The 27,383-nt window shown below is 38.9% G+C and overlaps 1 protein-coding gene across 1 annotated transcript in view; it reads right to left on the bottom strand.

Moving 5' to 3' along the window:
• Rbl1 (RB transcriptional corepressor like 1) overlaps nucleotides 1-27,383 on the bottom strand; it is a 63,552-nt gene that overhangs the window by 3,009 nt on the left and 33,160 nt on the right. Inside the window, exons 14-21 of the mRNA XM_075962815.1 lie at nucleotides 25,497-25,629; nucleotides 20,785-21,048; nucleotides 18,537-18,748; nucleotides 15,592-15,768; nucleotides 13,500-13,571; nucleotides 12,623-12,701; nucleotides 9,311-9,459; nucleotides 2,550-2,714 (exon numbers count right to left, since the gene is read on the bottom strand). Coding sequence (XP_075818930.1) covers nucleotides 2,550-2,714; nucleotides 9,311-9,459; nucleotides 12,623-12,701; nucleotides 13,500-13,571; nucleotides 15,592-15,768; nucleotides 18,537-18,748; nucleotides 20,785-21,048; nucleotides 25,497-25,629 — 1,251 coding nt within the window. The remainder of the gene's footprint in view (nucleotides 1-2,549; nucleotides 2,715-9,310; nucleotides 9,460-12,622; nucleotides 12,702-13,499; nucleotides 13,572-15,591; nucleotides 15,769-18,536; nucleotides 18,749-20,784; nucleotides 21,049-25,496; nucleotides 25,630-27,383) is intronic.

The raw sequence follows: 27,383 nt of genomic DNA on the forward strand, positions 1-27,383 counted from the left end.
TATAGCCCAAGTTGGCCTTGAACTACTAGAAGTCCGCCTGCCTCTGACTGCTGCACTGCTATGCCTGGATTAACACAGTAATGCTTTTAAACTTAGATGTGCTTACTGCTTGTCTAGGGATCCTGATAATGTAAAGACTGGTGTGGGGTCTGTGAGTCATCCCAGGTGATTCTGATGTTATAGGCACACAAGAAGTGGTTCCAGAAACTGCATCCCAGTTGTCTGGACCTGCCTGCTAGCTCTTGTAATTCCACAAACTTGGAGGGCAGTACTGATGTTCAGCAAGCTCCCCGAGTGATTTTGACTATGGCTTTGGAATCACTGCCTTGGATTCCAGATCTAAACACTGTTAATGGGAAATAAACTTTGGAGGAGGAAATAAAAGTTTCACCTTGGTCAATTTTTTTTGACAAGTACAGTAAGACCTCAGTAAGTGTGGAACCAAACAGGAAATCAAGGAGTTAAGGAGCTGTTATTGCACCAACACTCAGAATTTGTCCAAATAATATGTAACGGCTTTTGGAAACTTTCGAAGCTTCCGTGTGGTCTCAGAAATACTGAAAAAGCTTATCTCTGAGATGCCTCCATCAGAGTACAGGGTGAAGATGGAGTTAGTATCTTCATAAAAGCAGACATAAGAGGAGGCCCTTGTTTTGTAACTTTTCACTGACCTGACTGCCACCAATCTTAATATTCAAAGTCATACTTTAAATTAACATTCTCATATAAGCATGTTTTATAACCTCAGAATGAGGGCAGTTTGGACAATTTATTAGACTTTTAAAAGCAAAGCAAAACAAAACACACCAAACAAACAGGGGTCAGAGAGATGGCTCAGTGGTTAACAGCACTAGTTGCTCTTCCAAAGGAACCAGGGTTTAATTCCCAGCACCTACATGGAAGCTCATAACTGTCCAAAACTCCAGTTCCAAGGGATCTGATGCCATCTTCTAGCCTCCAAGGGCAACATGCACACAAGTAGTGCATAGACATACATACACACCGCCAAAACACTCACATAACATAATAAAGTAAAAATTAATTTTAAAAAATCTTTTTAAAAAAAAAAGGTGGCGGTGGACGCCTTTAATCCCAGCATTTGGGAGGCAGAGGCAGGCGGATCTCTTGAACAGAGTGAGTTCAAGAACAGTCAGTGCTGTACACAGCACTTTGTTTCGAAAAACAACACAAAACCAGACATCTTAATAGTCCCTGTAACGTCATATGGGTAGCAATGGATTAAGCTATATCAACTAGCCAGGCAGTGGTGGTGCACACCTTTAATCCCAGCACTCAGAAAGCAGAGGCAGGTGTTCTCTGTGAGTTCGAGGCCAGTGTGGCCTACAAAGAAAATTCCAAGAAAGCCAAGGCTGTTAGACAGAGAAACCTATCTTGAAATACCAGCCAACAGACAAAAAGCCTGTATCAACTGAATGCCATGCTCTCTTTTCCTTTTCTTCTCTCTTTGTGGTACTAGGATAAAACCCAGGGACCAGTTATGCTTGGCAAGCTCCTAACCAGTGAGAAACGTCTGCGGAACTAGACAAACTGCTTATTTTGGGAAGATAGTATCTTACTGCATAGTCCAGGCTGGACCTAAATCAAAATCTTCCTGCCTTGTATTAGTAGAATGCAGATCAGACTGCTGCTCAGGCCACAATAAGTGTAGCAGCCCCTCCCCTCCTACACATACCAACAGGCACCCTATTGGTAGTGTTTGTTCTTTGTGAAGAACAGACTTAAAGGTGCCTGAGGTTTTTTAAATTGAGATGTTGAATGTGCAGGCTTGGAGGATACATCAAAGGGGTATTGGTTGTCATGTATCCTGCTCCTCACCCACTCTCCTGCCCTGTGCTAGAGAAGCAGGGAACCCGATTCTCTAGAGTCCTGTAAGAAGCCCATCTCCTTCCTGCCTGACAGGTCTGAACTCTCCTCGGCTCTCCCACACAATATTGTGTCTGTCCATGTTGTTAACAATCTTTTCAAAAAATGTCCTCCCCTTAAAACAGGTCCAAGTATCCCTCTTTAGCCCCACTTCCCAGACTGTTCAAACAACTCAAGAGCTGAGTGTTGGAATTACAGGCATGTACCAGCATGCCTACTTTTATAGTAGTGTTTCTGGTCATACAAAGCATGCCACAGTTAGTAGCTTATATTTTATTTTTTTTTTAAAGATTTACTTATTTCTTATGTATACAACATTCTGCCTCCGTGTATGTCTGCACACCAGAAGAGGGCGCCAGATCTCATTACTGATGGTTGTGAGCCACCATGTGGTTGCTGGGAATTGAACTCAGAACCTCTGGAAGAGCAGCCAGTGCTCTTAACCACTGAGCCATCTCTCCAGCCCCCTAGCTTATATTTTATTAGTGGTAACTTTGGAACAAAAAGATTAATGAATGCTGAATTGGTAAACTGAAGTCAGTTTTAAGAGGTAAAGTTACTTGAAATCCAACTTTGCACAGTTACTTGAAAATTCTAACTTGAAATCCAACACTGAACTAGTATGTACGTGAGCTGCTCTACAGCGAAGAGTGTGTGCACCTTACCTTAGAAGGGCTGCCATTGAACTTGTACAGCAGAGCGCTCCTGGGGGTGAGGCCGGATCCATTTTTGTGTGGTGAAACATAAATGGAATGCTGCTGGGAAATGCGGCGTGGGGAACCTGGCTGCTGCTTAATATGTGGGAAAGGAGAGAGGGGTGGAGCATCCATCTAAAATAACCCAGAAATCATATTTTTAAGACAAAAGAATAAAAAAAATTTTTGTTCTTATAACAGTAATTCTTTGTTAAAAGATAACTACATTTTAAGAACTAATTTATAACTGAAAAAAGCAAAAAAAAAAAGTTATTACTCACTGTTTCTATCAACTATTAAGAGGCAAGCTAAAACTTACCTTCTTGGATCATCCAAGAAATCCTGTAACTAGATTTAAAGAATCCGGGTAAGCAGGGCACACTGGTATGTTTGTAATGCCAGTACTCAGGAGCTGAGGCAGGAGTATATCAGTTCTAAGCTAGCCTGGGCTCTGCCTTTCCAAAACAAAACAAAACAAAAAACAAACAACGAACAATTGGGACAAATTACTAGGAATGGTAAACCAGGAATATGTAGACTCCTGTGTTCATACTATGAAGGTAAGAACAGGACTTGAGGCTCGTTTAATTCCAAGTATCATTAAAAAAAAAAACCCAACCCTTTTACCACCACAGAAACAAAAACAAACCACAACCAAGTTTTATTGACTGATAAAGATGAACATAAAGACAAGACATTTCTAAGTAATGCCCAAGAAATCACAAACAGGTTGAATGAAATGACAAATGCAGTCCAGGATTTGAAAACTGGGTTCAATAAAGAGAAACACTGAAGAAAGCTCAGGCTGAAATGAAAATGGAATTGAAAAACTCAATATTCCAATTAGAAAATTCAAAGGAAAGTCTGACAAGTAGAACAGATCAAGTAGACGCTAGACTATCAGGCCTCAAAGACAAAATAGAGGAATTAGATCATGTAAGCAAAGAATACTAAAATGTTTTTTAAAAATATATAAAGGTGTTAATAGAGTCCCAGATGTTGGTAGGCCCCCAGACCTTAGCACAACTGACTCCATGATGGAAATACCATTCAGGCTGTAAAACTCAGCACACAGATAGCACCACCTGTCAAAACTAAAACAAGACCTAACCCACCAAGCCCATAGTTCTGGAAAAGTCTCTAAATGCACTAACCTTGCTTTTGGGTTTCTGTAGTTCCTCTTTTGGCTAATTGTTCCTATTAACTGACATATGTCAATCCAGGATATGGTATTTGTGGTTAAAAGCTCACCCTGAGAAAAAGGCTTGGGATCCCAATCACCCACTGTAGTAGCCAGCTGGCTGATAAAGCTTTTCTATTGGCTTAAACCCATGTCTAAGCAGTTTTCTCTGATGTATTATACCCCACAACAAAAGGATTATACAGGAACTATGGTAAACCATGAAAACACCAAATCTTTGACTAGAGACACAAATGAAGGAAGAGAATGTAGGTCAATGGCACAGACCAGATCTTCAACAAGATGAGAGAAAACTTCCCCAAACTAAGAAAAGACACACCCATACAGATACAAGAAGCACACAGAACCTCAACCAGACAAGACCAGAAAAGAAACTCCCCAAGGCATATCATAATCAACACACTAAATACACAAGAAAAAAAAGAAATGAAAGCTGTTGTGTTATATTACACAGGGCCCCAAAGAAACCTTTGCTGACTTGTTACAGAGAGAGACTTCAGCTGTAAAAAGAATGTTATCAAATTCAGAAGCTAGACAAATAGTAATTGAGCCTTTGGCTTTTGAAAATGCTAATTCACAATGCAAAAGAGTAATTAGGCCTTTGAAGGCAAGATCATCACCTACAGAGGAATGAATCCAAGATACAGTTAATTAATATTGAATCTCATCACCAAAATGATGCTTGGATAGGAAGAGGTGATTTACAGAGGCTTAAAGAAAAATCAAAATGTCAAGTGTTTTAACTGTGGCACACCTAAAAAGGGATTGTAGACAGGGCATTCCCAGAAACAATGCTTCTAATCCAAACAGAAGGCCCTTGACTTCTGGGGTATGGAGAAGGGTGAAGCAAAGCCTGACATTGGACCAATGAATGCAGATTAACAAGGAACAGACAAGGTAACCCTTTGCCATTGGCAATACCTTGAGGGGCCTCTCACAGGCCCCCATGTCAAATTTGGTCCAATCATTCCCTGTCACTGTGGAGGAAACTCCTCCCCAGAGCAATTAAAGGACCTCATGCCTGGAAAACCATACTGCTCTGGCTGAGAGAACAGTTTTAGAAGATAAAACAAAAATTTCAAGAGAAACCATAAAGCAAATATCATAAAGATTAGATTTGAACAAGAGAGACCTCTTGATTAGAAGAGGTGATAGTTCATAAACCAGTGTGACTAATCAATCTAAACTAACTTGTAAGACTAACAAATGATTTTCATTTGATGAGATAAAACTTGCCAAAAGGGAAACTCCTCAAAGTTAGGGTTGGGGCAGGGCTTTGTTTTTGTCCTTCCAAGAGAATGAAGGCATCCAGCCAAGGAATCTGAAGACCACTGAACAAACAAGACATCTGAATAAAACTATGAATCATCCAGAGAAAAAGAGTAAATTAGCCTATTGGTATATCACATTTCTAAAAGCCGAGCGGTGGTGGCACACACCCATAATCCCAGCACTCGGGAGGCAGAGGCTGGCAGATCTCCGTGAGTTCAAGGCCAGCCTGGTCTACAAAAGCTAGCTCCAGGACAGGCTCCTAAAGCTACAGAGAAACCCTGTCTCGAAAAAACAAAAACAAAAACAAAAAAACCCAAAAACACAAAAAACATTTCTAACAGGATAAAATTTTATAAGTCATCCCAAATGTTTCTGCTGTTCTCTATAAGCATAAAATACAAATGGTCTTTTTGTAGTCTCAGTTCAATTAAAAATTAAAACTGGCTTTGGAGTTGGAGTGTGGCTCTCTCCTTCTCTAAACCCAAGCATGCTTCTTAGAGTAAAATTTATAATCTCTGTCTCATGTAAGAAGAGCTACCTGATATGGGACAGAAGAAAAACAAAATTAAAGAACTATTCTATTGCCACTAATCACATAATTCTTTGGTTTTATTTTGACTCTTTAAAACTTTTATTAAGACATAAATATTATCTCAAAATTTATAAAATTTGCCAGGTGGTGGTGGTGCATGCTTTTAATTCCAGCACTTGGGAGGCAGAACAGGTGGATCTCAGTGAGGTCAAGGCCAGTCTAGTCTACAAAGTGAGTTCCAGGACAGTCAGGACTGTTACACAGAGAAACTCTGTTTTGAAAAACAAACAAACAAACAAAAAACCAAAAACCAAAACAAAACAACCCAACACACACATACACACACACACACACACACACACACACACACACACACACTTTAACTTTTTGTCATGGTATTAATAGTTATGTAGAGTACTAATTCTAGAAAAAAGGTTTCATCTAGCTTCCTGTACATCATTTTGAGTTTGAACATCAGGTAACTAGGAATTAAGTTTCTGCACTCGGAATGTACATAACACATTATGGTCCTTTAATCTTTTTGAGATCTACTATTAAAACATTTCAAATGTTTTAAGCTTTCTACAGTGAACCATGACCATACCTAACAGTGACTTCTAAAGTCTCCAAAAGGAGGACAGGGCCCCAAAATGATGATTCCACCAGAACTTTGGTAATGCCACTAAACTGACAAGCCACCCAAAGATAGGCTTTAGACTATAAACTGCTCAGGACAATTTCCAGCCTCACAGACTACTCTAGCCAGAACTTGAGATAAGCCCTGAACTTTCCCATTATAGAGACTGGACAACAATGATATAGTTAGCTTTCCTAGGACTTGCCAATTATCCCAATTTTTGTGGCAGGGTCCACTAAAGATGCTGTTTCCCTGAAACAGCAGAAAGTAACTTAAAGGATATGAGGCCCACATTCCCAAAAGGTAGGGTGGGTGGGTTTTGGTTATTCAATGGGTTATGGGCATTTGTCATTATTTAGAGAGTTTGATTATAAATTGCTATTGGTCATGGTCAGGAAAAAAGCTGAACAAAGGAGATTAGATTCAGGGATCTTGTTCTGAAAAGAAAAAGGGGAAACGGGAGGTGGTGGTGCAAGCCTTTAATCCCAGCACTCAGGAAGCAAAGGCAGGGGGAATCTCTTTGAGCTCGAGGCCCACCTGGTCTACAGAGCGAGTTCCAGGATAGGTTCCAAAGTTACACAGAGAAACCCTGTCTCAAAAAAAAAAAAAAGAAAGAAAGAAAGAAAGAAAAAAAAGGGGATAGAGAAATAGGAGAAAAGGGTAGATTATTGAATCATACTGTACATGTTCCTACTCTTGTTCAATGTACCTATACAGCTCATTTATCAATGTAATGCAAATTTCTAGTCCTTGAAAGTTATTATTACAAATTATTTAGGATAATAAAGAAATGCAGGTTAGTAACTAGTAACCAAACATATAGTCAAGTTAGATATGTTTTCTAGCTCAAACAGAGATACATTTTAGACAGGTGGTCTTCAAACACTTCAGAGGTCTACAGAATATGGCATTAAAAATGTTTTAATAACATAGGTTCTTTTCTTTCTTTTTTTTTTTTTTAATGAAAATGAGACATGTCTACTCCTAGCAGCACTAATCTACTTCAGGGAAAATGATGGGCATCAACGAAACTCTATATGGAGTTGACTTTGTTTGTAGCAAAAGTTAACCATTGGGCAAATACTCCTCTTGCCTTGACTGACGACAGTAAACTGTCCAAACTGGACAAAGCAGGACACAAAAGAAAATAACTGCTGAACTTTGCCAAGACAAGATAAGAAAGTCCTTCAAAAATCCTGCTTCACAGAAAAATCTGTCGGATATTCTAGGTCTGTAAACCGAAGGTGGATGCCCCAATGCTACAGAGGAACCTTGGGTGATAGTCCAGGCAGTCAGCTGTTTCTGTCATTACTCACACTTTTTGGAAGTCACTTGCCTGCACATTCTGCTTACTCAGTTAATATTATTTCCTTCTTGGGTCTCTGAGGGAGCTGAAGCCTAGATAATTATAGTTCTCCCTATTTACCTGATACAGAAAGTAAGTTATGATAGAAAGTAAATTAGGTACAAGATTTAGCTATGGACTATTATCTCTGAAATTGTCAAATGCAAATGGCCTAGACATTGTTGATGTATTTATTGCCTATGTATAGTTACTGTACTTATTGTATATAGTTTTTCTCATATTAGTTATAGCCTTCTTTTTTATTTTAGATTAAAAGGGCAAGTGTAGTGGTGTCTCATTTGTATTTTTTTTTAGTTAAAGCTTGCCTTAGGATCAGAAAAGTAAAACAGCCACATTGGCCAACCTTACAGACCAGGCAGCAATGACACATACCTTTAATCCCAGTAGTCACAATGATACACATCTTTAATCCCAGAAGCCACACTAGCTTGCCATAGAAACCAGGCAGTAGTGGTGCATGCCCTTAATCCCAGAACTAGAGAAGATTTTAAGATGGGAAGAGAGAGTTTTCAGTCTGTCTCATTCTGAGGTTCCTGGAGGCAGGATCACCATTTTCAGGTTAAGAGCCAGCAGTTGACTGCTTTGCTTTTCTGGTCTTCAAGTTGAACCCCAATATCTGTCTCTGAGTTTTTATTAATCACTATGTACTTCGCTACATAGTTATAATTTTCCTTGTTACTAGACTCAGAAAAGAAACTCACAAAAGAGGTGTAAAATATATAAGGTTGAGAGACATAAAAGGATAGTTTTGGGATGGTAATGCAAGTTAGGATAAAAAGTAAATTTGGTACAATACATTGGACTCCCCAAGATAGGATAGATAATGAGTATTTTCTCTGAATTTGTCAAATGCTATGGACTAGACATTATTAATGTAATTATTCCATGTATATAATTGTATATAGTTATTGTATATAGTTTTTCAATGTTAGTTAAAACCTTCACTTTTTATTTAGACAAAAAAGGGAAAATGTTTTGTGATATTTTGTTTTATATTTTTTATTTTATTGTGATATTTGATATTTGTCTGACAAATAAAGCTTGCTTGGAGTCAGAGGGCAGAGCAAGTCACTATTTAACTACAGAGGTCTTGAGGACTATAGAGAGGAGACAGGAGGTGATAAGGTGGGGCGGAGAGGGGATCAAGGCCTTTTTGGACAGAGGAACAGCAGAAGTAGGAAGCAACTGGCAGCTGCTCCTCTGCTTCTCTGATCTTTCAGATTTTTATTCTGATATCTGACTACTGGTTTTTATTGATAAGATTAATTACATATATACACCAGAAAGCTGAAAGAGAAAAAAAAATACAAGTAATAGATAAAAGAAAAACATCAGAATAATAGCTAACTTCTCAACAGAAACTTTGAAAGCCAGATGAGCCTGGAGAAATGCAGTCAAAAGTTCTAAAAAGTCCATGACATAAATTACTCTACCCGGCAAAACTATCTGCCATGGTTGAAGAAGAGACCAAAAATATTTATATTCAGGGGTTGGAGAGATTGCTCAGTGGTTAAGAACACTGATTGCTCTTCCCAAGGACCTGGGTTCAAGTCCCAGCATCCACATGGCAACTCACTACTGTCTGTAACTCCAAAAACAAAATACCATTCAAAAATTAAACCGGAAGACAAGACCTGAGTAACAAAATTTTTGTCATTACAGACATACATGCAGCCAAAATGCCAATGCAAATAAAATAAATAAATAATTTTTAAAAACTTACTATATGGTCTTGATTGGACAAGTCATACTTCAATGCAAATGACTTCACTCTTCCTACATATATTGTGTTGTAGAATTTGATAAGATCACCTCTTTCCTCTTTCACTGGTTCACTGGAACAGTTGGGTGTCTTTGTGGCATCTTCTATGTCTGTTAAGAAGAATTTATCATTGTGATAGGTATGTTATAATATTATATTAGTGACTTGGATTACATTCCTTATAACAAAATTAAAAAGAAATACAAATCCTTGTAAAAAGCAATTAATAGTTTTAGAAAAATCTATCTGCACACTTTACAAATCAAACTGGGAGTGTAGTGGCACATGCCTGTAATCCCAGCAATTGGAATGCTGAAGTCAGAGAATCAAGAGTCCAAGCTAGCCTGGGATATACTATGAGACTTTGTTAATAAAAAATCCAATTAGAACGTAGAAAAATGCAATTGTGTGGTCTGAATGTGCATTCTTTTCTCTAATAGAAGTTCATAAAACACATTTCACAAGAGTAGTTTTTGAGCTCAGTGTCTCTGCTGGCCTTTATTAAAGGGGAACCAGATCTGATTAGGTCTTAAACTACTCTTCAAATGTGTGGCAGTAAAAAAAGAAATCCTGAACTTCAGAGTACAAGAAGGCCTGTAGATGCTTATACTGGTGATCTGAAGAAGGTGGAATGACTCTAAAAAGGCAAGGCATAAATTCACAGGTTAAGAAAAAGGCATATGCGGGCGGTGGTGGCGCATGCCTTTAATCCCAGCACTCGGGAGGCAGAGGCAGGCGGATCTCTGTGAGTTTGAGACCAGCCTGGTCTAAAAGAGCTAGTTCCAGGATAGGCTCCAAAGCCACAGAGAAACCCTGTCTTGAAAAACCAAAAAATAAATAAATAAATAAAAATAAAAAGAAAAAGGCATATGGGCCAGAGATAAGGATTACCTATTCCATTGTCTTGAAATAGTCGCTTCATATATTTTAAGGCAAAACATTTTTCTGTTAAATAAGTCTTATTTTTGTGCTGTTTTATAGGATTTATAACAAAACAAAATACCATTCAAAAATTAAACTGGAAGACAAGACCTGAGTAACAAAATTTTTGTCATTAATTTTGACAAGAAATTGTCACCATATTTGCTTGCTTGAATTTTGTATATCTATAAAACAATTTGTAAGACCCTAGAATTTTGTATATCTATCAAACAATGTGCAAGTGGAAAAGAAGAAGGAAAACCATCCCACAGTTATGAGTAGACACACAGTTGTACATCCCAGGATGACATACAACATTTGAGGAAAGACCATAAGGGGAGTACTATGTCTCATGGGGATTGTTTGGAGCACGTTAGGGAAATCTACGTCCAGTTTAAGGGACTTCTCAACGACTGCATCTGGTGCATCTGTACAGACTGCCATTAGTCTTTAGATAGAGAAGACAGACTGTAATGCCTGCTGCTTAAAGACAAAGAAGGCAGGGCCAGCGAGGCAGCTGCTGGACATAAGCAGCCATGTGGGTGCTCTGCAAGATCAGTTTGCACCACCCTTTTTTTCCTTTTTTGGTTTTCTGAGACAAGGTTTCTCTGTGTAGCTTTGGAGCCTCTCCTCAACTAGCTCTTGTAGACCAGGCTGGCCTTGAACTCACAAAGGTCCATCTGCCTCTGCCTCCCGAGTGCCGAGAATGAAGGCATGCACCACCACTGCCTGCCCAGTTTGCACTCTTGACCACTAAGTCATCATCTCTCTAGTCCCTGGGTATGCTTTTTCAAAAGTAATTTCTGGGGTACAGCTGTAGCTCAGTTGGTGGAGTGTTTGTCTAGCATATTCCAAGTCCTGGATTCAATTCTCAGCGTCCCATAAACTGCATGGTGCCACAATAATCCCAGTGCTCAGGAGATGGAAGAATCAGAATTGCAAGGTCATCCTCTGATCCACAAGAAGTGTGAGATCAGCCTGGGCTAGCACTCTTGTCTCAAAAAAACAAAAGCAAACAAAGTCCACAAAATAGGTAAGGAATCCAGGGGCTTTTGCTGCTCCTCCTGATTTATATTTTATGTATTTTGCACTACCTCAGGAATAATATGCTTAAGTAAAAAGAAGTAAATGTGGCCTACAAATCTTGAATAGTCAAATTCTGAAAGATTATTAAATGGTTTACACCTGAAATGTATCCCATAGGCTCACAGTTAAAACCTTGACTCCCAGCAGGTGGCACTATTTTGGGAGGAGATATGGCCTAGTTAAAGGAGGAAAGTCCTGGGAGGTGGGCCTTTAGTTATAGTCAGTCCCAAGGTCCCTCCCATTTCCTGTCTGCTCTTACCCACATTGATGTTTGCCTCCTGACAACCCAGAAATAATGAAGTCAGTTGACCATGGAACAATAGCTCTGAACCCATCTTGTCTTTTTTCCTTTCCTTTTTAAAAATGGTTTCTCTCAGGTATGCTGCTGCCACAAAAACTTAGCACAACAGGACTGTTGACTGAGATCATCAAAGTTTAAATCCTAGTACACTGTTTTTGTTAACCCTTCCTGCTGCTGTGAGACAATATTCTGAAAGCACTTCAGGAGAATGGCTCTGTTTTTCCACATGGTCAAGGGTATAAGGCCATCACGACAGGAAGTTCAGGCAGCAGGTCATGCTGCACCCACAATCAGATACAGAGATTGATGGGTGCACACACTCAGCTAGCTTCTCATGCAGTTTAGGACCCCACCTCAGGAAACAGTGCTGCTGCTTTTCTTTGCCACTTCAATGAATCTCCTTATGACAATCCCTCATAATCATGCCTGGGGGCTTACTAGGTGATTCCAGATCTTGTCGAGTTGACAATCAACACTAACCAACCCAACACTATAGTGATACAGTGTTGTGCAATTTAAAAATTGTCTTTAGATCTGAGAGTGCAGTGCAATGGTAGAGTGCTTGCCTAACATGCTTAAGACTTTGGGTTTAATCTCCAGAAATATGAGAAAATAAGCGGGATGTGGGGGTTGGAGAGATAGACCAGTTAAAAGCATGTACTGCTCTTGCAGAAGACAGTTTGGTTCCCAGCATCCATATTGGACAGATTACAAATGCCTGTAACACCATTTTAGGGAATCCCAACACCCTCTTCTGGCCTCCACAGGCACCTACAATCAGTCAGTCAGTCAGTCAGTCAGTCAGTCTCTCTCTCTCTCTCTCTGACACACATACAAATAAACAAATCTTTAAAAACAGTGAGAGAGCATTGCTCACTTCTCCTACATTATGAGTCCACATATGATATCTACTATATTGCAGTCCAAGATTTATTAGGTATAACATATTAAGTTGGATAGCTTACCACCGTCTGTCATTTCACAATCACCACTGTATGCCACAACTTCTCTTGGAATACTTTTCAAGAGAACACTCCTATACACCTACAAGCCAGAGGGGGAAGGACCATTCAGTCACAAAGAGATACAATTTAAAATCTAAACAATAGCAAAATAAAGTCAGTTAAATAATTCTCAGATGGGTTGTTATCATTAGGAGTTAAAATTGGCCGGGCAGTGGTGGTGCATGCCTTTAATCCCAGCACTTGGGAGACAGAGGTAGGCTGATCTCTATGAGTTCAAGGGAAGCCTGGAGCAAGTTTCAGGACAGCCAAGGCTACACAGAAAAACCCTGTCTTGAAATAACAAAACAAACAAACAAGGAAGGAAGGAAAACAGATTATTACTAGTCAAGTGTGGTGATGCACACCTTTAATCCCAGCACTTAGGAAGCAAAGGCAGGTGGATCTTGGTGAATTTGAGTCCAACCTGGTCCATATAGTTAGTTCCTGGCCAGCTAGAGCTACATAATGACACTGTCTCAAAAACCAAAACAAAATAAAACCCAACAAACAAATAATGAAATATTATCATTATATATAATAAAAGATATATACCAATCTTTTGCTAGGTTTATAGTGAAAAATGTCTCCTCCTAAAATGAACAGCAATTACCCCAGGATTTGTGAGAATATACGCATGATATGGATGAATCAGAGTCAGATTTCCTGGCTTCTATTTACACGGTCCTTTAACAAAAGTATTTCTTGCAATTACTGGCATCCACTAACCAGAATATCCAAACTATAGTAAAACTATCACGCAACTACTTCTTATGACTTGTCAGCAAGGAAATGGCACAAAAATCTATTTTTGGACAGTAGTAAAAATACTGTAACTCACGTGACTATTAGCTTGGGGCTGATTCCTATAACTTTTCATTATTTCTTGAAAAGTTCTTTCTTCTTTTGTTACCTAGGGGAAAAAATTACAAATATCAATTGCTATTAAAAGAAAAAATGGCTCTGAACAAAAACTTCAATTATAGCTTGTTATTGAGAGCAGTCTTGCAGAAAGCCATTAACCCCAGTCCAATCCATGACTAAAAACCACATAAATTTATGATTTTTGCTATCTTTAAAGTTCAGGGTTTGTGGCCTGTGGGGACACAGTTAACAGTTTCATTAATCAAAAAGCACTAGAACTAGTATGATAGAACTATATTGAAAATGAATTTTTACAAAAAACAGCAGAAGACAACACAGACCTGCTAAACCCCCTGCAGTTTCTGGCTTTATTACTTTTAAGTACTTTTTTAAAAGGAAATTAACCGCTTACTATCGGACAGAAATGAGAGAACTGCGTAGTTATTGTGGAATTAGATTTGAAGGTTTTAAGACAGTTTGCAAGGGGTTCTAATACTCAGAAGTCACAGGAGGTCTAAGGAAAGGAAACAGATCAGTGACCCAAAGAGGAATCCATTCTGTTATCTGTTATCACAACATCAGCCTCAGTTAATCCTTCCCTAATTCACTCACTGTCCATTAGCACTGAACCCATTTTCTATATTGATGACTTAGAAGCGGAAAAGCCTCAATTCTGACAGATTTCTGGAAAAACACAAATAATTTTAGTTAAAGGATTTATCAACACTCTGTACAGAGATTTTTTAAATTTTATATGTATGAGTGTTTTGTCTACGTGAATGTCTATGTTCCAAATGCACATCTGGGGACCAAGGAAGCCAGAAGAAGACATGAAATCCCCTAGAACTAGAGTTACAGGAGGTTTGTAAATAGCCATGTGGGTGCTAAAAATTGAATCCAAGTTATTCTGAAGAGCAAGCAGTACTCATACCCACTGAGCCATTTTTCCAGCTCCTATATATCAATTTTATTTTATTTTTTAAATATTTATATTATGTATACAATATTCTGTCTGTGGGTATGTCTGCAGGCCAGAAGAGGGCACTAGACCTCATTACAGATGGTTGTGAGCCACCATGTGGTTGCTGGGAATTGAACTCAGGACCTTTGGAAGAGCAGGCAGTGCTCTTAACCACTGAGCCATCTCTCCAGCCCTACATATCAATTTTAAAGAGGTATTAGACAGGAAGGTCACAAGAGTTTGAAAACATACCCTTCGCCTCAAATGCTTAAAAATCCAGTCTTAAAATTATATACATTGGATAAAATTGCTAATTTGGCCAATATATTGTCAAAATAAAAGTTATAAATAAATATTTCTCATATATGTCCAACTCTTAAGAAACAAGCAAGATACGTTATTTTGTGACCTAAAACATGGTATAGCAACTAAAAGCAAAAACTATTTGCAAAGCCACATGATATAAATCAAAGAAAGGCAATATAGAACAGAGGCATCCTACACCAAATCATGAATGAAGAGGACCTGTGTTGTCACTTACTGGGTAATTTTAGCCAAATGACTTTCAGTTCTGGGCCTTACCCATCTAAATGTAATGCTCACTTTCCTTTTAAGTCTTATATCAGAGATGTCACAGGCAGAGCGGGAAATGTGCTAGTCACAGTTCCCAATTTCTTTAAACCAGTGTATTCTTTTTTAAAATTTCAGAATTTCATTTGTGATAATGATGATGTGTATGTGAACTCAGGAGCACATCTGACACATGTGTAAAGATCAGAGAGCAATGTTCAGAAGTCCGTTTTCCCTTTCTCCCCTTCCATTGTGGGTACCAGAAATCAAATTAAGGCTATCAGGCTTATGAGGCAAGCACCTTTACCCACTGCGTCATCTCACTGGTCCAAAGCAAACTGTAGTCTTATCAAGTGGAAAAACTGATTATTATTAAACTTACAAGACAGTCCAGACAATGTAGTAGCTTGATATTATTTATGGTAAGCAATATTGCTTGTAGCACAAAAGGAAAACTAAGGATCAAGTTCAACAACTTTTTATAGATGCTTCAAGTTAAGACAACTAGGGCAAAGACCTTTTCCTATCCTATACATACTTTCGCCATGATGTAAAAGGCACACAGAAGGAGCTGATCCAAATGCCGATCTTTCATTAAATCAGGGCAGTGAACTAAAGTGAATTCAAAACATGTCCAGATCTTCCTTCGTAACTCATTAGAAACATCAAGTTTTAAACATAAATCACGTAAGCGCACACTTGCCAAATGATAGACCTAAGATAGAAGAAAACACATAATTATAAAACAAATCATTTCTCAAGTTTTTATGTCTTACCATGAATATGGGCTTATAGGCCAAGGTTAAAAAACAGGCAGACTGTTAATTACCAAATCATCTAAATTTCCTGTTTTATAGCATTAGTTCGCTGCTGAATAGAGTATAGACAAAAGCAAAATTCTCAAAAAAGATCATGCCTATTACTCTAAATGCCACCATGTAAAGTAACAAAAAGTAAAGACATGGTTTACCTGCATCTTAACTATTATGACTTCAAACTTTTTCAAGTGTTCAGAGCCCCTGTGTGTTCTCTTTGGGTTGAAGTAAAATTGTTAGAAGGTTTAATATGCCAGGTAGTAAAGATCTGAACTTTCCTGAGCCTGAAAATGACTCAGGAAGCAAAACTACTAAAAACAAAACAAAACAAACAAACAAACAAAAAACAAAAACAGGTCTCCTGGGGTTAGAGAGATGGCTCCATGGTTTAGTGTACCTGGTGCCTGAGGAGGCCACAAAAGAGTTTTAGAGACCCTGGGATTATAGTTAGACTGTTGTGAGCCAGTACCTGGGTGGTGGGAATTGAACCTGGGTCTTCTGGTAGAGCAGCCAGTTCTCTTTAACTACTGAGCCATTTCTCCATCCCCTAAATAAACATTTTTAAAATAAGGTAGAGAGTGATTGAGGAAGACATCCAACATTAACCTCTGGCTTCCATGCATATCCGCACATGCATATGCACATATACATATTCAAAAGAAAAAAACTTGTCAAAATTAAGAATTTTTATACATCAAAGAATATAATCAAAGAAAAACAACCCCTGTGGAGGAAAAAAATACTTGAAAGTCTCGAATCTGATAAAAAAATATCCAGAAAGGACTTCTGTAATAATCATAAAAATCCAATGAAAGATAGACAAAGGACCTGAACAGACATTTATGCAAAGATATATAGAATGACAATAAGTTACTTAATATTAGTAAGCAGAGAGATTCCAAAATCCAAGCCAGAGATGGCTCAGTGGTTAAGAGCACTGACTGCTCTTCCAAAGGACTGGAGTTCAAATCCCAGCAGACACATGGCAGCCAATAACAACCAGGGCTATAACTCCATTAACAAAGGATCTGATCCCTTTTCTGGCCTCTGGAGGCACTGCGCAAGTATAATACACAGATATACACACAGGCAAAACACCTATATACATAAAAACAATTTAAATGTAAAATAAAAATGAATATACAATACCCTGGTTCAATACTTAGTACCCCAGTCTACAAAAAGGAAATGAACATCCAAACGATGATGAATTATTACTTAACAATCATGTGTCTTATTTATAAAAAGAAAATGGTGAGTTCCACTGCTTCTCTTCTTTGAGGACTGATGTTTCTATCACTGACCATGCAGATCTTCGTGAAAACTGGAAGTTAAGTCCAGTGACACCACTGAGAAAGTAAAACAGCAAGAAGATGAACCAAGTTCTTTCACTACAATATCTAAAAAGAGACCTTTTCTTGTTCCTGTTCCAGGGCTTAAGGGGCGGTGTCTTAGTTTCCCCTTTCTTTTAAGCCTTTAACATGTTTCATTGCACTTTCAATAAAGTTGATGTATTTCTCACCACCAAAAAAAAAAAAAAAAAAGAAACACCAAAAACCTGTTCATAAAGAGACCATGTACATTGGTACTAAGACTGTAAAGTGGTATAGTCATTGCAGAAAACAGAATGGCAGTTGTCTAAACAAATAAATATTGAGGGCTAGGTCATACAATAGTTCAAGTCACTAAAGTGCTTGCAGTACTAGCATGAGAATTTGGGTTCAGTTCCCAGACTAACTTAAAACAAAAATCAAAAAACAAAGTATGGTGGTAAGCATTTGTAATTCCAGTGTTAGGAGGTGGAGCCAGTGGGAATCCCTAAGACTTGCTTACCAGCCAGCCTGGGAATTCCAAATCAGTGAGAGGCTCTCAAAAATAAACGAACAAACAAATAAATAAATAAATAAAAATGTGAATGGCACACAGGCCAAGGTTGTCCTCTGACCCACGGCTCCTGACACTTTAAATACTGAATTACTATCCCACTTCTAGGAATAGACTTGAACTGAAAGCAGAGACTCAATGCCAATGTTTATAGAAGCACTACTCATACTTCCAAAAAGCAGTAACAACCCAAACATCCACCAACAGATGAGTAGATAAACTGTGGCAATATATACACAGAACTGTTGTAATTCATTCAGTTTAAAAACAGAAATTCCCACATATGCTATCACACAGATGAGTGCTGAAGGTGCACTCAGAAAAAGCCAATCAACAAAGACAAATCATTGTGTGACTTCACTAAATAGGACACCTTTCAAACAGGTAGTCAGATTCAGAGACAAAAAACAGAATGATGAGTGCCCAAGAGCAGGAAGAAATGGTGGTTTCCTCTTTGATGAGTAAAGAGTTTCAGACAGGGAAGAAGAAAAGTTCTAGAGATGGACGGTGGCAAAGGTTGTATAATGTGAGTGTATCTAACACCAAACTCTATACCTAAAAATTAAAGCAACAAATTCTAGGCTATGCGTATGTATGTATCTCTCTCTCTCTCTCTCTCTCTCTCTCTCTCTCTCTCTCTCTCTCTCTCTCTCTCTCTCTCTCTCTGTGTGTGTGTGTGTGTGTGTGTGTGTATAAAAGGAATTAAAAGAGAGGCCAACACTGCTCTGTATTCAATTTTTCTTAAGTAAAGTTAACTCTTCTCAGAGGCTATATGAACACATACCTTCCTATAAAATAGTGCTAAGGATCCAGTTCTCTTTGGTTTACTTATTCCAGTCAGATGAGCGTCTTGGACTTTAGTCAGATGGGTCTGTTTTGGAGAAGCACCAATTAATGACTGGGCAGTTAGTGATACAGGGCTCTCAGCTTTGGACTCCTGAGTTGTATTCATGGAAATTGGAACCAGTGTGATCTCTCCAGCATCATTGGCAACACCTGAATGCACAAGCAAGCGTTCTCAGTTTGAGATACAAGCTGAATGTTCCCAGAAGTAAGCTGTCACTTTATATATACATATGTATGTCTATGTATAAAAAGGCACAGGGATATGTTAGAAAAGAAGGCAGCTGTAACATAGTAACTACATGTTGGAAACAAAGTTTGGTTTTTCTCTTTCTGAAACAAGATCATGTTTCATTTTGCTACTTTTTTTTTTTTTTAAATATTTATTTATTTATTATGTATACAATATTCTGTCTGTGTGTATGACTGCAGGCCAGAAGAGGGCACCAGACCCTGTTACAGATGGTTGTGAGCCACCATGTGGTTGCTGGGAATTGAACTCAGGACCTTTGGAAGAGCAGGCAATGCTCTTAACCTCTGAGCCATCTCTCCAGCTCCCTCATTTTGCTACTTTTATGCTTAATTTTACTTAAAGAAACAAATTTGAGTAGGAGGGTTGATGTCTTATGCCTCTAATCTCTATACTTGCAAGTCTAAGGCAGGAGGATTGCTAGGAACTTGAGGCTAGCCCAGGCTACAAGGTGAGTACAGAGGACCTGTCTCAAAAACAGACAGACAACCAAAAAATCCTTGTCCTTTAGTTTATATGTGCCTGTGATGTTCCAATATAACAATAAAAACTTTTAAAACCATCAACTATTTATTTTGTTGTGGGGAGGAGTGTGAACATGTGCCATGATGTAGCAGTCACTCTCTCCTCCTACCAAGTGGGTTCTGGGGACTGAACTTCGGTTGTCAGGCTTGTAGGATAGATCCTTCAGTTGATGAGCCATCTTGTTGGTCCTACTTTAATATTTTAAAAATTAAATTTTAGGGGTCTGGAGAGATGGCTCAGTGGTTAAGCATTGCCTGCTCTTCCAAAGGTCCTGAGTTCAATTCCCAGCAACCACATGGTGGCTCACAACCATCTGTAATGAGATCTGATGCCCTCATCTGGCCTTCAGGCATACACACAGACAGAATATTGTATACATAATAAATAAATATTTTTAAAAAATTTAAATTTTACTCTTCTGTGTACTTAAGGTGCCTTTAATTAAAAATAAAAATCTCCCCATGTACATTAATTTATAAAGCTCAGATAATAAAGTAAATTCTAACAAAAAGGGTTATAAATTTATAAAATGTGAAAATTTGAAAAATGGTATATAGATTCAAAACAAAACAAGAGGTGGAGGACTGAATACTTTTAGGCAGTAAGACTATTGTGTGTGCTACTATGAAGGCAGACACATGTCATTACACATTATCAAAATGCACAGAATGTAAATTACCAAGGGTGAATATTATGTAAGTTCTGGGCTTTGGGTGGTGAAGCACCAATGAGGGCTCACTGATTCTGAGAACCATGCAGGCCTGATGTGATGTTGGTGCTTTCAGAGGCTGTAGGAGAGAGCAGGGATGATGACAGGAAATGCATGAGCAATCTCTCCTTCCTCTCAATTCTGCAGTGAATTTTAAACTGCCCTAAAATACAGGGTCAGTTAAAGGAAAACAAAAGAATTTTGGTTTAAGAATAAAATACTGGGGCTGAAGAGATGGCTCAATAAGAGCTCTTGCTGCTCCCGCAGAGGACCCAACATACAGTTCTCAGCACTCACATGGTGGCTCACAACCACCTGTACTCAGGTTCCAGGAGCATCTGATATCCTCTTCTGGCCTCTGTGGGCATCAGGCATGCACATGGTGCATAGACAAGCATGCAGGCAAAACTCTTATGCACATAAAATAAAAATAAATCTATAAAAAAGTGTTAGATCATGTGATACAATTTAATACATTTCTTTTCTTTTTTCTTTTTTTGGTTTGAGACAGGGTTTCTCTGTACCTTTGGAACCTGTCCTGGAACTAGCTCTTGTAGACCAGGCTGGCCTCAAACTCACAGAGATCCATCTGCCTCTGCCTCCTGGGGGCTGGGATTAAAGGCATGTGCTACCACCGCCCGGCCCTAATATATTTCTTAAATTTTTACCTAACTCAAAAGTATAAAGTAGAGATGAAGATGTTACCGTGCAAAGGAACTGTAACCTTCTGTCCTACTGTCCCTGTTACTGTGGTTGTGGCCATTGTCAGCAGAGCTTGGCCAGGGGAAATCGATAAGCTTTCAGCAGTCACACTTGAAGGAGCAATTTTCAGTTTTGTTCCTTCTGCCATAATCTTATCCACAAACATCTCCTTTGGTGGGTCATCTCCAAAAAGTCTCCTCTTAGCACTCCCTGCAGCCGGAGAGCTGTAGCGTTCATGGACAGAAATCGGAGACAGCGGTTGCATATCTAACAAAGAGGAGAAGAAAAGAGTTTAAAATCAGGTTTACTTATTCCTATGCTAAGCAGTTGAGATCTAGAAGTAAATAACATGGTTTCCATCTTCATAGACAATCAAGTCTAGAGGCAGAGAGAGACTTAAGTCATTAGAGGGTTATGGCAACTCATCTTTCTGGGTTCCTGAAGCTATGTCCATACCAATAGAGCAACATATTAAGAATAAAGGAGAAGCAGAGAGGTAGAATGACATGACCACTAATTTAAGAATTAGCTTCTATCTCCCAATATTATCTACTAAATAGCACTGAAGAAAAAGGTAAGCACAAACAAAGCTCAGTTTGAGGTCATAGTTTTGTCATTCCCCACACTCCTAGCAGTTTACGGCAGGGCTATGGTTTCTGAAGAAATACAGAGCATCTTTAATAGGCCGATCAGAAAACATGAGCAAAAGTGATTCATGCAACTGCTGACTTTGCCTTAATTTGAGGGTCTTCTCTGGTCAAAACCAAAGTGAGGATTATGGATTGGTGCGATGTCAATAAAGTGCCCATCACGCAACCATAAGAACCTGGGGATCTGGTGCCCCAACACACACATAAAAGAGCCAGGAGTGGTCATACAGATTTGTAACCCTAACAAAGGGTGAAGGGGGAATAGGAATGGTCAGAGACAGGCAGACCCTGGGGCTTAATGGCCAACCTGCCTCAAGAGAAAAGGCGAAGACACGCGATGCTAACCTCTGTCACACACACAGTTAGGAAGGAGGCCTCTCCCAGTGCTATTCGTCTGCAGAGCTGCCTTCATCTTCCCCTTAGTGGGGATTAAGGTTCTCCAGATTGTTTCAGTACTGCATGTTCTTTTTTAAGAGAGAAGAAATATTTTATTCTAGAACAAAATGTGAGAGACCATTCTCTAGGAACACAGATTTAATTTATCCCAAATTCCATATTTCAATATGGTAGCAGTTTTATAGTTTCATATTAACATAATAAAGACAGTCATGAGACAAAAGTTTTTTCAGATACATCGGTAGAAACAGATTGGTTACAGCAACGTGTGGCAATCTCCACTGTAGATCTCTGTGCTTTCTGATGACATAGTCTCTCTGTTTTTTTGAGACAGAGTTTCTCTGTGTAGGCCTGGCTGCCTGGAATTCTCTCTGTAGACCAGGCCAGTCTTGAACTCAGAGATCTGTCTGCTTCTTCCTCCTGAGTGCTGGGATTAAAGGTGCACACCACGGTGCCTTGCTCTCTGACAACATTCTTAACTTTATAGTTAGTGAAATCTAGCAGTTAAAACGTTTAAAAAGTTTCCCAGGATAGTCACATGGATGTTGGGTAATATGCAGAGGTGGGCAAAAAAATGGTAATTAAGTTGTTTTGGCCACTATGCAGGCTAGCTTTGTGTCAGTTGATACAAGCTAGAGTCATTTGGGAAGACAGACCCTCACTGAGAAAATGCTCCTGCCAGAATGGCCCATGGGCAAGCCTACAGTACATTTTCTTGTGTGAAGGCCTACTTCACTGTGGCCATTGGGCCTGGAGGTCCTGGATACTATAACAAAATAGAGTGAGCTAGACAGCACTCCTCCATTGCCTCTAAATTAGCTCCTGCCTCTAGGGTACTACCCTATTTGAATTCTTGCTCTGAGTTTTCACAGTGATGACAGTAATATCGAACTATAAACTGAAACAAACCTTTTCTTCCCCAGGTTGCTTTTGGTGATGGTGGTTTATCACAGCAATAGAAACATAACTAAGAGAGTCACTAATAACTATTCCTGTCCAATAATAAAAAAAATGGATTTTGTTTTCCAAGAGTCTCTGTCCAATAATAAAAAAAAATGAATTTTGTTTTCCAAGAGTCAGTATACTCTCGATATTTCCCGCATTGTTCAAAAGTTAAAGTCCAAAGTCTCCTTTGACTCAAGGAAAACTACTAGTTGTGAGCCTCTAAAAAAAAACCTGTAATACAATTTACATATGTCTGGGTTTTACTTTGCCTTTAGTGTTTGAGACAGAGTTTCACTATGTAGCCATGGCTGGCCTGGAACTCACTATGTAGCACAGGCTGGCCTGGAACTCACTAGCAGACCAGACCAGACTGACCTTGAACTCACAGGGATCTACCTTCCTCTGCCTCCTGAGTATTTAGAATACAGCACCACCACACCCAGCTCAAGCCCATATTTCTAAGATATATCCAATCCTATATTGCTGTCCACAATTTGTTTTGTCACTTTCCTGAGTCGATTCACAAGTATAAGATGTGCTCTTTTTTTGGCTTTAACATAAGGCAAGCATTCTGCCACTGAACTATATACAGTACCTACTATATATAATGTTGAGGGTATCTCAGTTATCTATTTTATATTCAGTAGATAATTAGTCAATCTACTTTTAAAACATAAATAAGGGCTGGAGAGATGGCTCAGAGGTTAAGAGCACTGATTGCTCTTCCAGAGGTCCTGAGTTCAATTCCCAGCAACCACATGGTGGCTCACAGCCATCTGTAATGAGATCTGGTGCCAACTTCTGGCCTGCAAGCATACAGACAGAACACTGTATAGATAATAAATAAATAAATCTTAAAAAAATAAAGTAAAGGCCTTACAAACTTAAAAAAATAAAACATAGATAATAAAAATTACTCTCCGGCAATGATGTGGAGGCTCTGTGTATTAGTGAGATGGTGGGGAAACAGGAGTGGCTAAATAAAAATCTTTCATGGGTACTGGACGTTATAAAAGCAACTCTGCCTTCTTTTGTCCTCAGTAAACAAGTAGATTCTTATAGCTCTTATGACTCACAAGAGTCTGCAGAGCCCTGACATATCTTACCAAAGCACTTGCTTAGCATGGCTTGAAGCTCAGAGTTTGATCACCAGCACCCCAAAATAAAATAAAAACTTACAAAAAGAAACTTAGATGATGCTTGCTGCTTTCCTGTGTCATTTATAACACAGCATCTTTATTTTTGCCCTGGCAAACTGTCATGTTTTTAAATGTGTGGATGGGTCAGCTACTTATTTGTGTAATAATTAAATTGTGAGTCTACCATAGTTGTTTAAGTATTTGTAAAGTAGCAGTAGAACAGTGAAGGTTTTCTCAACTAATTTAAGAATTCAAGAATTTAAAGTACACAGTTGTAATTGTAGCACTCAGAAGGCTAAGAAAAGAGGAATATAAGTCTGAAGCCAGGCTGGGATACACTGAGAAGCTCTCTCAAAAACAAAACAAAACAAATTCATTACATATTCAAAAATCTGAGTATGTCATAAGAAAAACAAGACTGCACTACAATCTTCCCACCACTAATGCACAAAAGGCATAATTTTAAAGGTATAGATAAGTCTCTTAGGGGATGTAGTACAGTAGGAGAGAATAGTTTTTTAAATTATATTTTAATCTATTTAGTTAGGAGAATGGCAGGCCATGGTGTATAAGTAGAGGTTAGAGAACAACCTGAGGAAGTTGGTTCTCTCCCTCCAGCATGAGTCCTTGTGATATTTTGTTTATGATCTAACAAATAAAGCTTGCCTGAAGATCAGAGTGTAGAGCTAGCTACACTAGTAAGCCATAAAGGCCAGGCAATGGTGACACACACGTTTAATCCTAGCACTTGAGAGACAAGAGGCAGACAGATCTCTGTTAGTTCAAGGCCACTCTGGGCTATACAAAATCGATCCAGTCTAAAAGAGAAACAGAGTTCACACAAAGGTGATCCCAGCCTTGGGATCACATGCCTTCAATCCCAGCACTAGGGAGGTGGAGACAAGAGTGATATGGCTGGGCAGAGAGGAATATAAGGCAGGAGAAGATGGGAGCTCAGTACATTCAGTCTGAGGCAGTCAGTCTGAGGATGCAGTCTAAGGACAGGATCGCCCATACCGTCTGAGGATGGTAGAAGAAAGAACCCTAGTGGCTGGCCGCCCTGCGTCTCTGATCCTTCAGCTTTCATCCCCTAATATCTTTCTTTGAGTTTTTATTATTAAGACCAATTAGAATTCATGCTACAGGTCCTGGGGAATTACACGTGTTCAGGATTGGTGGCTAGTTTCAATACCCATTGAACAATCTTGACAGTCCAGAAAATCTTTTTCTTTCTTCTCTCCTTTCTTCCCATCTCCTTCCCTTCCTCTTTCCCTCTAAGACAGGGTCTTTTTCTATATCCCTGACTATCCTGGAACTCACTATGTAGACTAAGTTGTCCTTAACTCAGAGACATCTGTCTGTCTCTGCCTCCACATGCTAGGATCAAAGGCCCAGCCCAGAAATACTTTTAATATGAAGAAAGTATATAACAGGCCACATAGAGGTACAGGTGAAAGCATTGAGTTTCTTATAAAATCTTAATGAAGAAATCAGATGTTTTACTATATTATGGAGTTTGAAAATTTTTTTCTTTAAAAAAAGTCTTTGTCTTTCTCCCCCAGTATTTCATCAGCGTTATACCTACCCCTTCGATGGCTCCCACTATCAGTCCGAACTTCCTTCACTCTTGGGTGTATTATTGGAGACATTGGCATCATGGGGAGATGGCCCTGTACATTTCCTCCATTTCCTATTTCAAAGTTATTTGGGAATATAACCTACAGAAAACAAACACACTTTATCTTACAAAGATGAACCCAGTAACAGAAACCTATGAAAAAAAGAACCCTTATCTTATTTCACTCCCCTTTTACTTCTTGACAAAATCTAACATTTGTCAAAAGCTCCAGCAGTTTCAGTGTGATCCAGTAATTCCAAGCATAGATAAAATACCACTCACAGATACCCAAGGGAAATGAAAATATGCCCATAAGACCTCATGTATGAATGTTCATAGCAGCATCTTTTTTTTTCCAGTCCCGAGACAAGGTTTCTGTGTGTGTAGCACTAGCTGTCCTGGAACTCACTCTGTGGACCAGACTGGCCTTTAACTCACTGAGATCTGCCTGCCTCTGCCTCTGAGTGCTGGGATTAAAGGTGTGTCCTACCACTACCTAATCTTTTTTTTATTTCTTCGAAAAAAATTTCATACAATAAATTTTGATTGGGCTGAAGAGATAGTTCAGCAGTTGAGAGCACTGACTGCTCTTCTAAAGGAACAGGGTTCAATTCCCAGCACCCACATGGCTGCTCACAACTATCTGTAGCTTCCAGGGGACCCAATACCCATGGTAAAACCACCAATGCACATAAAATAAAAATAAATTTTAAAAAAAGAAAGTCGGGCGGTGGTGGCACACACCTTTAATCCCAGTACTTGGGAGGCAGAGGCAGGCGGATCTCTGTGAGTTCGAGACCAGCCTGGTCTACAAGAGCTAGTTCCGGGACAGGCTCCAAAACCACAGAGAAACCCTTTCTCAAAAACAAAAACAAAACAAAACAAAAAAAGATACAATATATTTTGATCAAGTTTCCCTTCCCAATTCCTCTCAGGTCCTCCCTACCTTCCTATCTATTCAACTTTAAGTTCTTTCTCTCTTTAAAAACAAACAAAACAAGATATATACCCACACCAAAAAAAACCCCCACAAAATTAAAAATAAAAATAAGTGAAAGACCAATAAGACAAAAATTACCAATACGAAGCAAAATGAAACAAAAGTCTATGAAAAATACCACTTTGTTTTATGTTAACCAACTACTCCTGAGCAAAGGGTCTGCCCTAAGATGTAGCTGATATACTCCTTGAGACTTGATTGGGGAAAACTGATTTTCCATTGGCTATCAAGTATCAACTGCAGATAGTTTTTAGGTTAGGGATTGGACTCCCTTTTCATTTCCCCCTCTCAGTGCTAGTACATATCTGGCTTGAACCTGGGTAGAGCTTCACCCTAACAGCTAAGAGAAGCAAACTTTAATGTCTGTCAAATGAAAGATGAATGACTAAAATGTGGCTTATGTATTCAGTGGAATATTTGACAGCAAAAGGAAATGAGAGGTTGATATGTACTGCAATATATATGAAAGTGAAAAGAAACAAGACATCATGGACTTAGGTATATCCATTTAAATGACTATGCAAATCTATAGAGACAGCAAGTGGATTAGTGGTTGCTTAGGGGGTTAAAGGGAGATTAGAAAAAAGGGATAACCAAGTAGTGAAATTCTAACAGATTTGATGCCTATATTCTAAAACTGTTATCATATATGTACATATCAATACACTAAACCCACTCAACTGTACACTTTAAATGGACGAATCATATGGTACATGAGCCGGGCGGTGGTGGCGCACGCCTTTAATCCCAGCACTCTGGAGGCAGAGGCAGGCGGATCTCTGTGAGTTCGAGACCAGCCTGGTCTACAAGAGCTAGTTCCAGGACAGGCTCCAAAACCACAGAGAAACCCTGTC

This window comes from Microtus pennsylvanicus, chromosome 2 (assembly GCF_037038515.1).
Source record: "Microtus pennsylvanicus isolate mMicPen1 chromosome 2, mMicPen1.hap1, whole genome shotgun sequence".
Classification (NCBI taxonomy): domain Eukaryota; kingdom Metazoa; phylum Chordata; class Mammalia; order Rodentia; family Cricetidae; genus Microtus; species Microtus pennsylvanicus.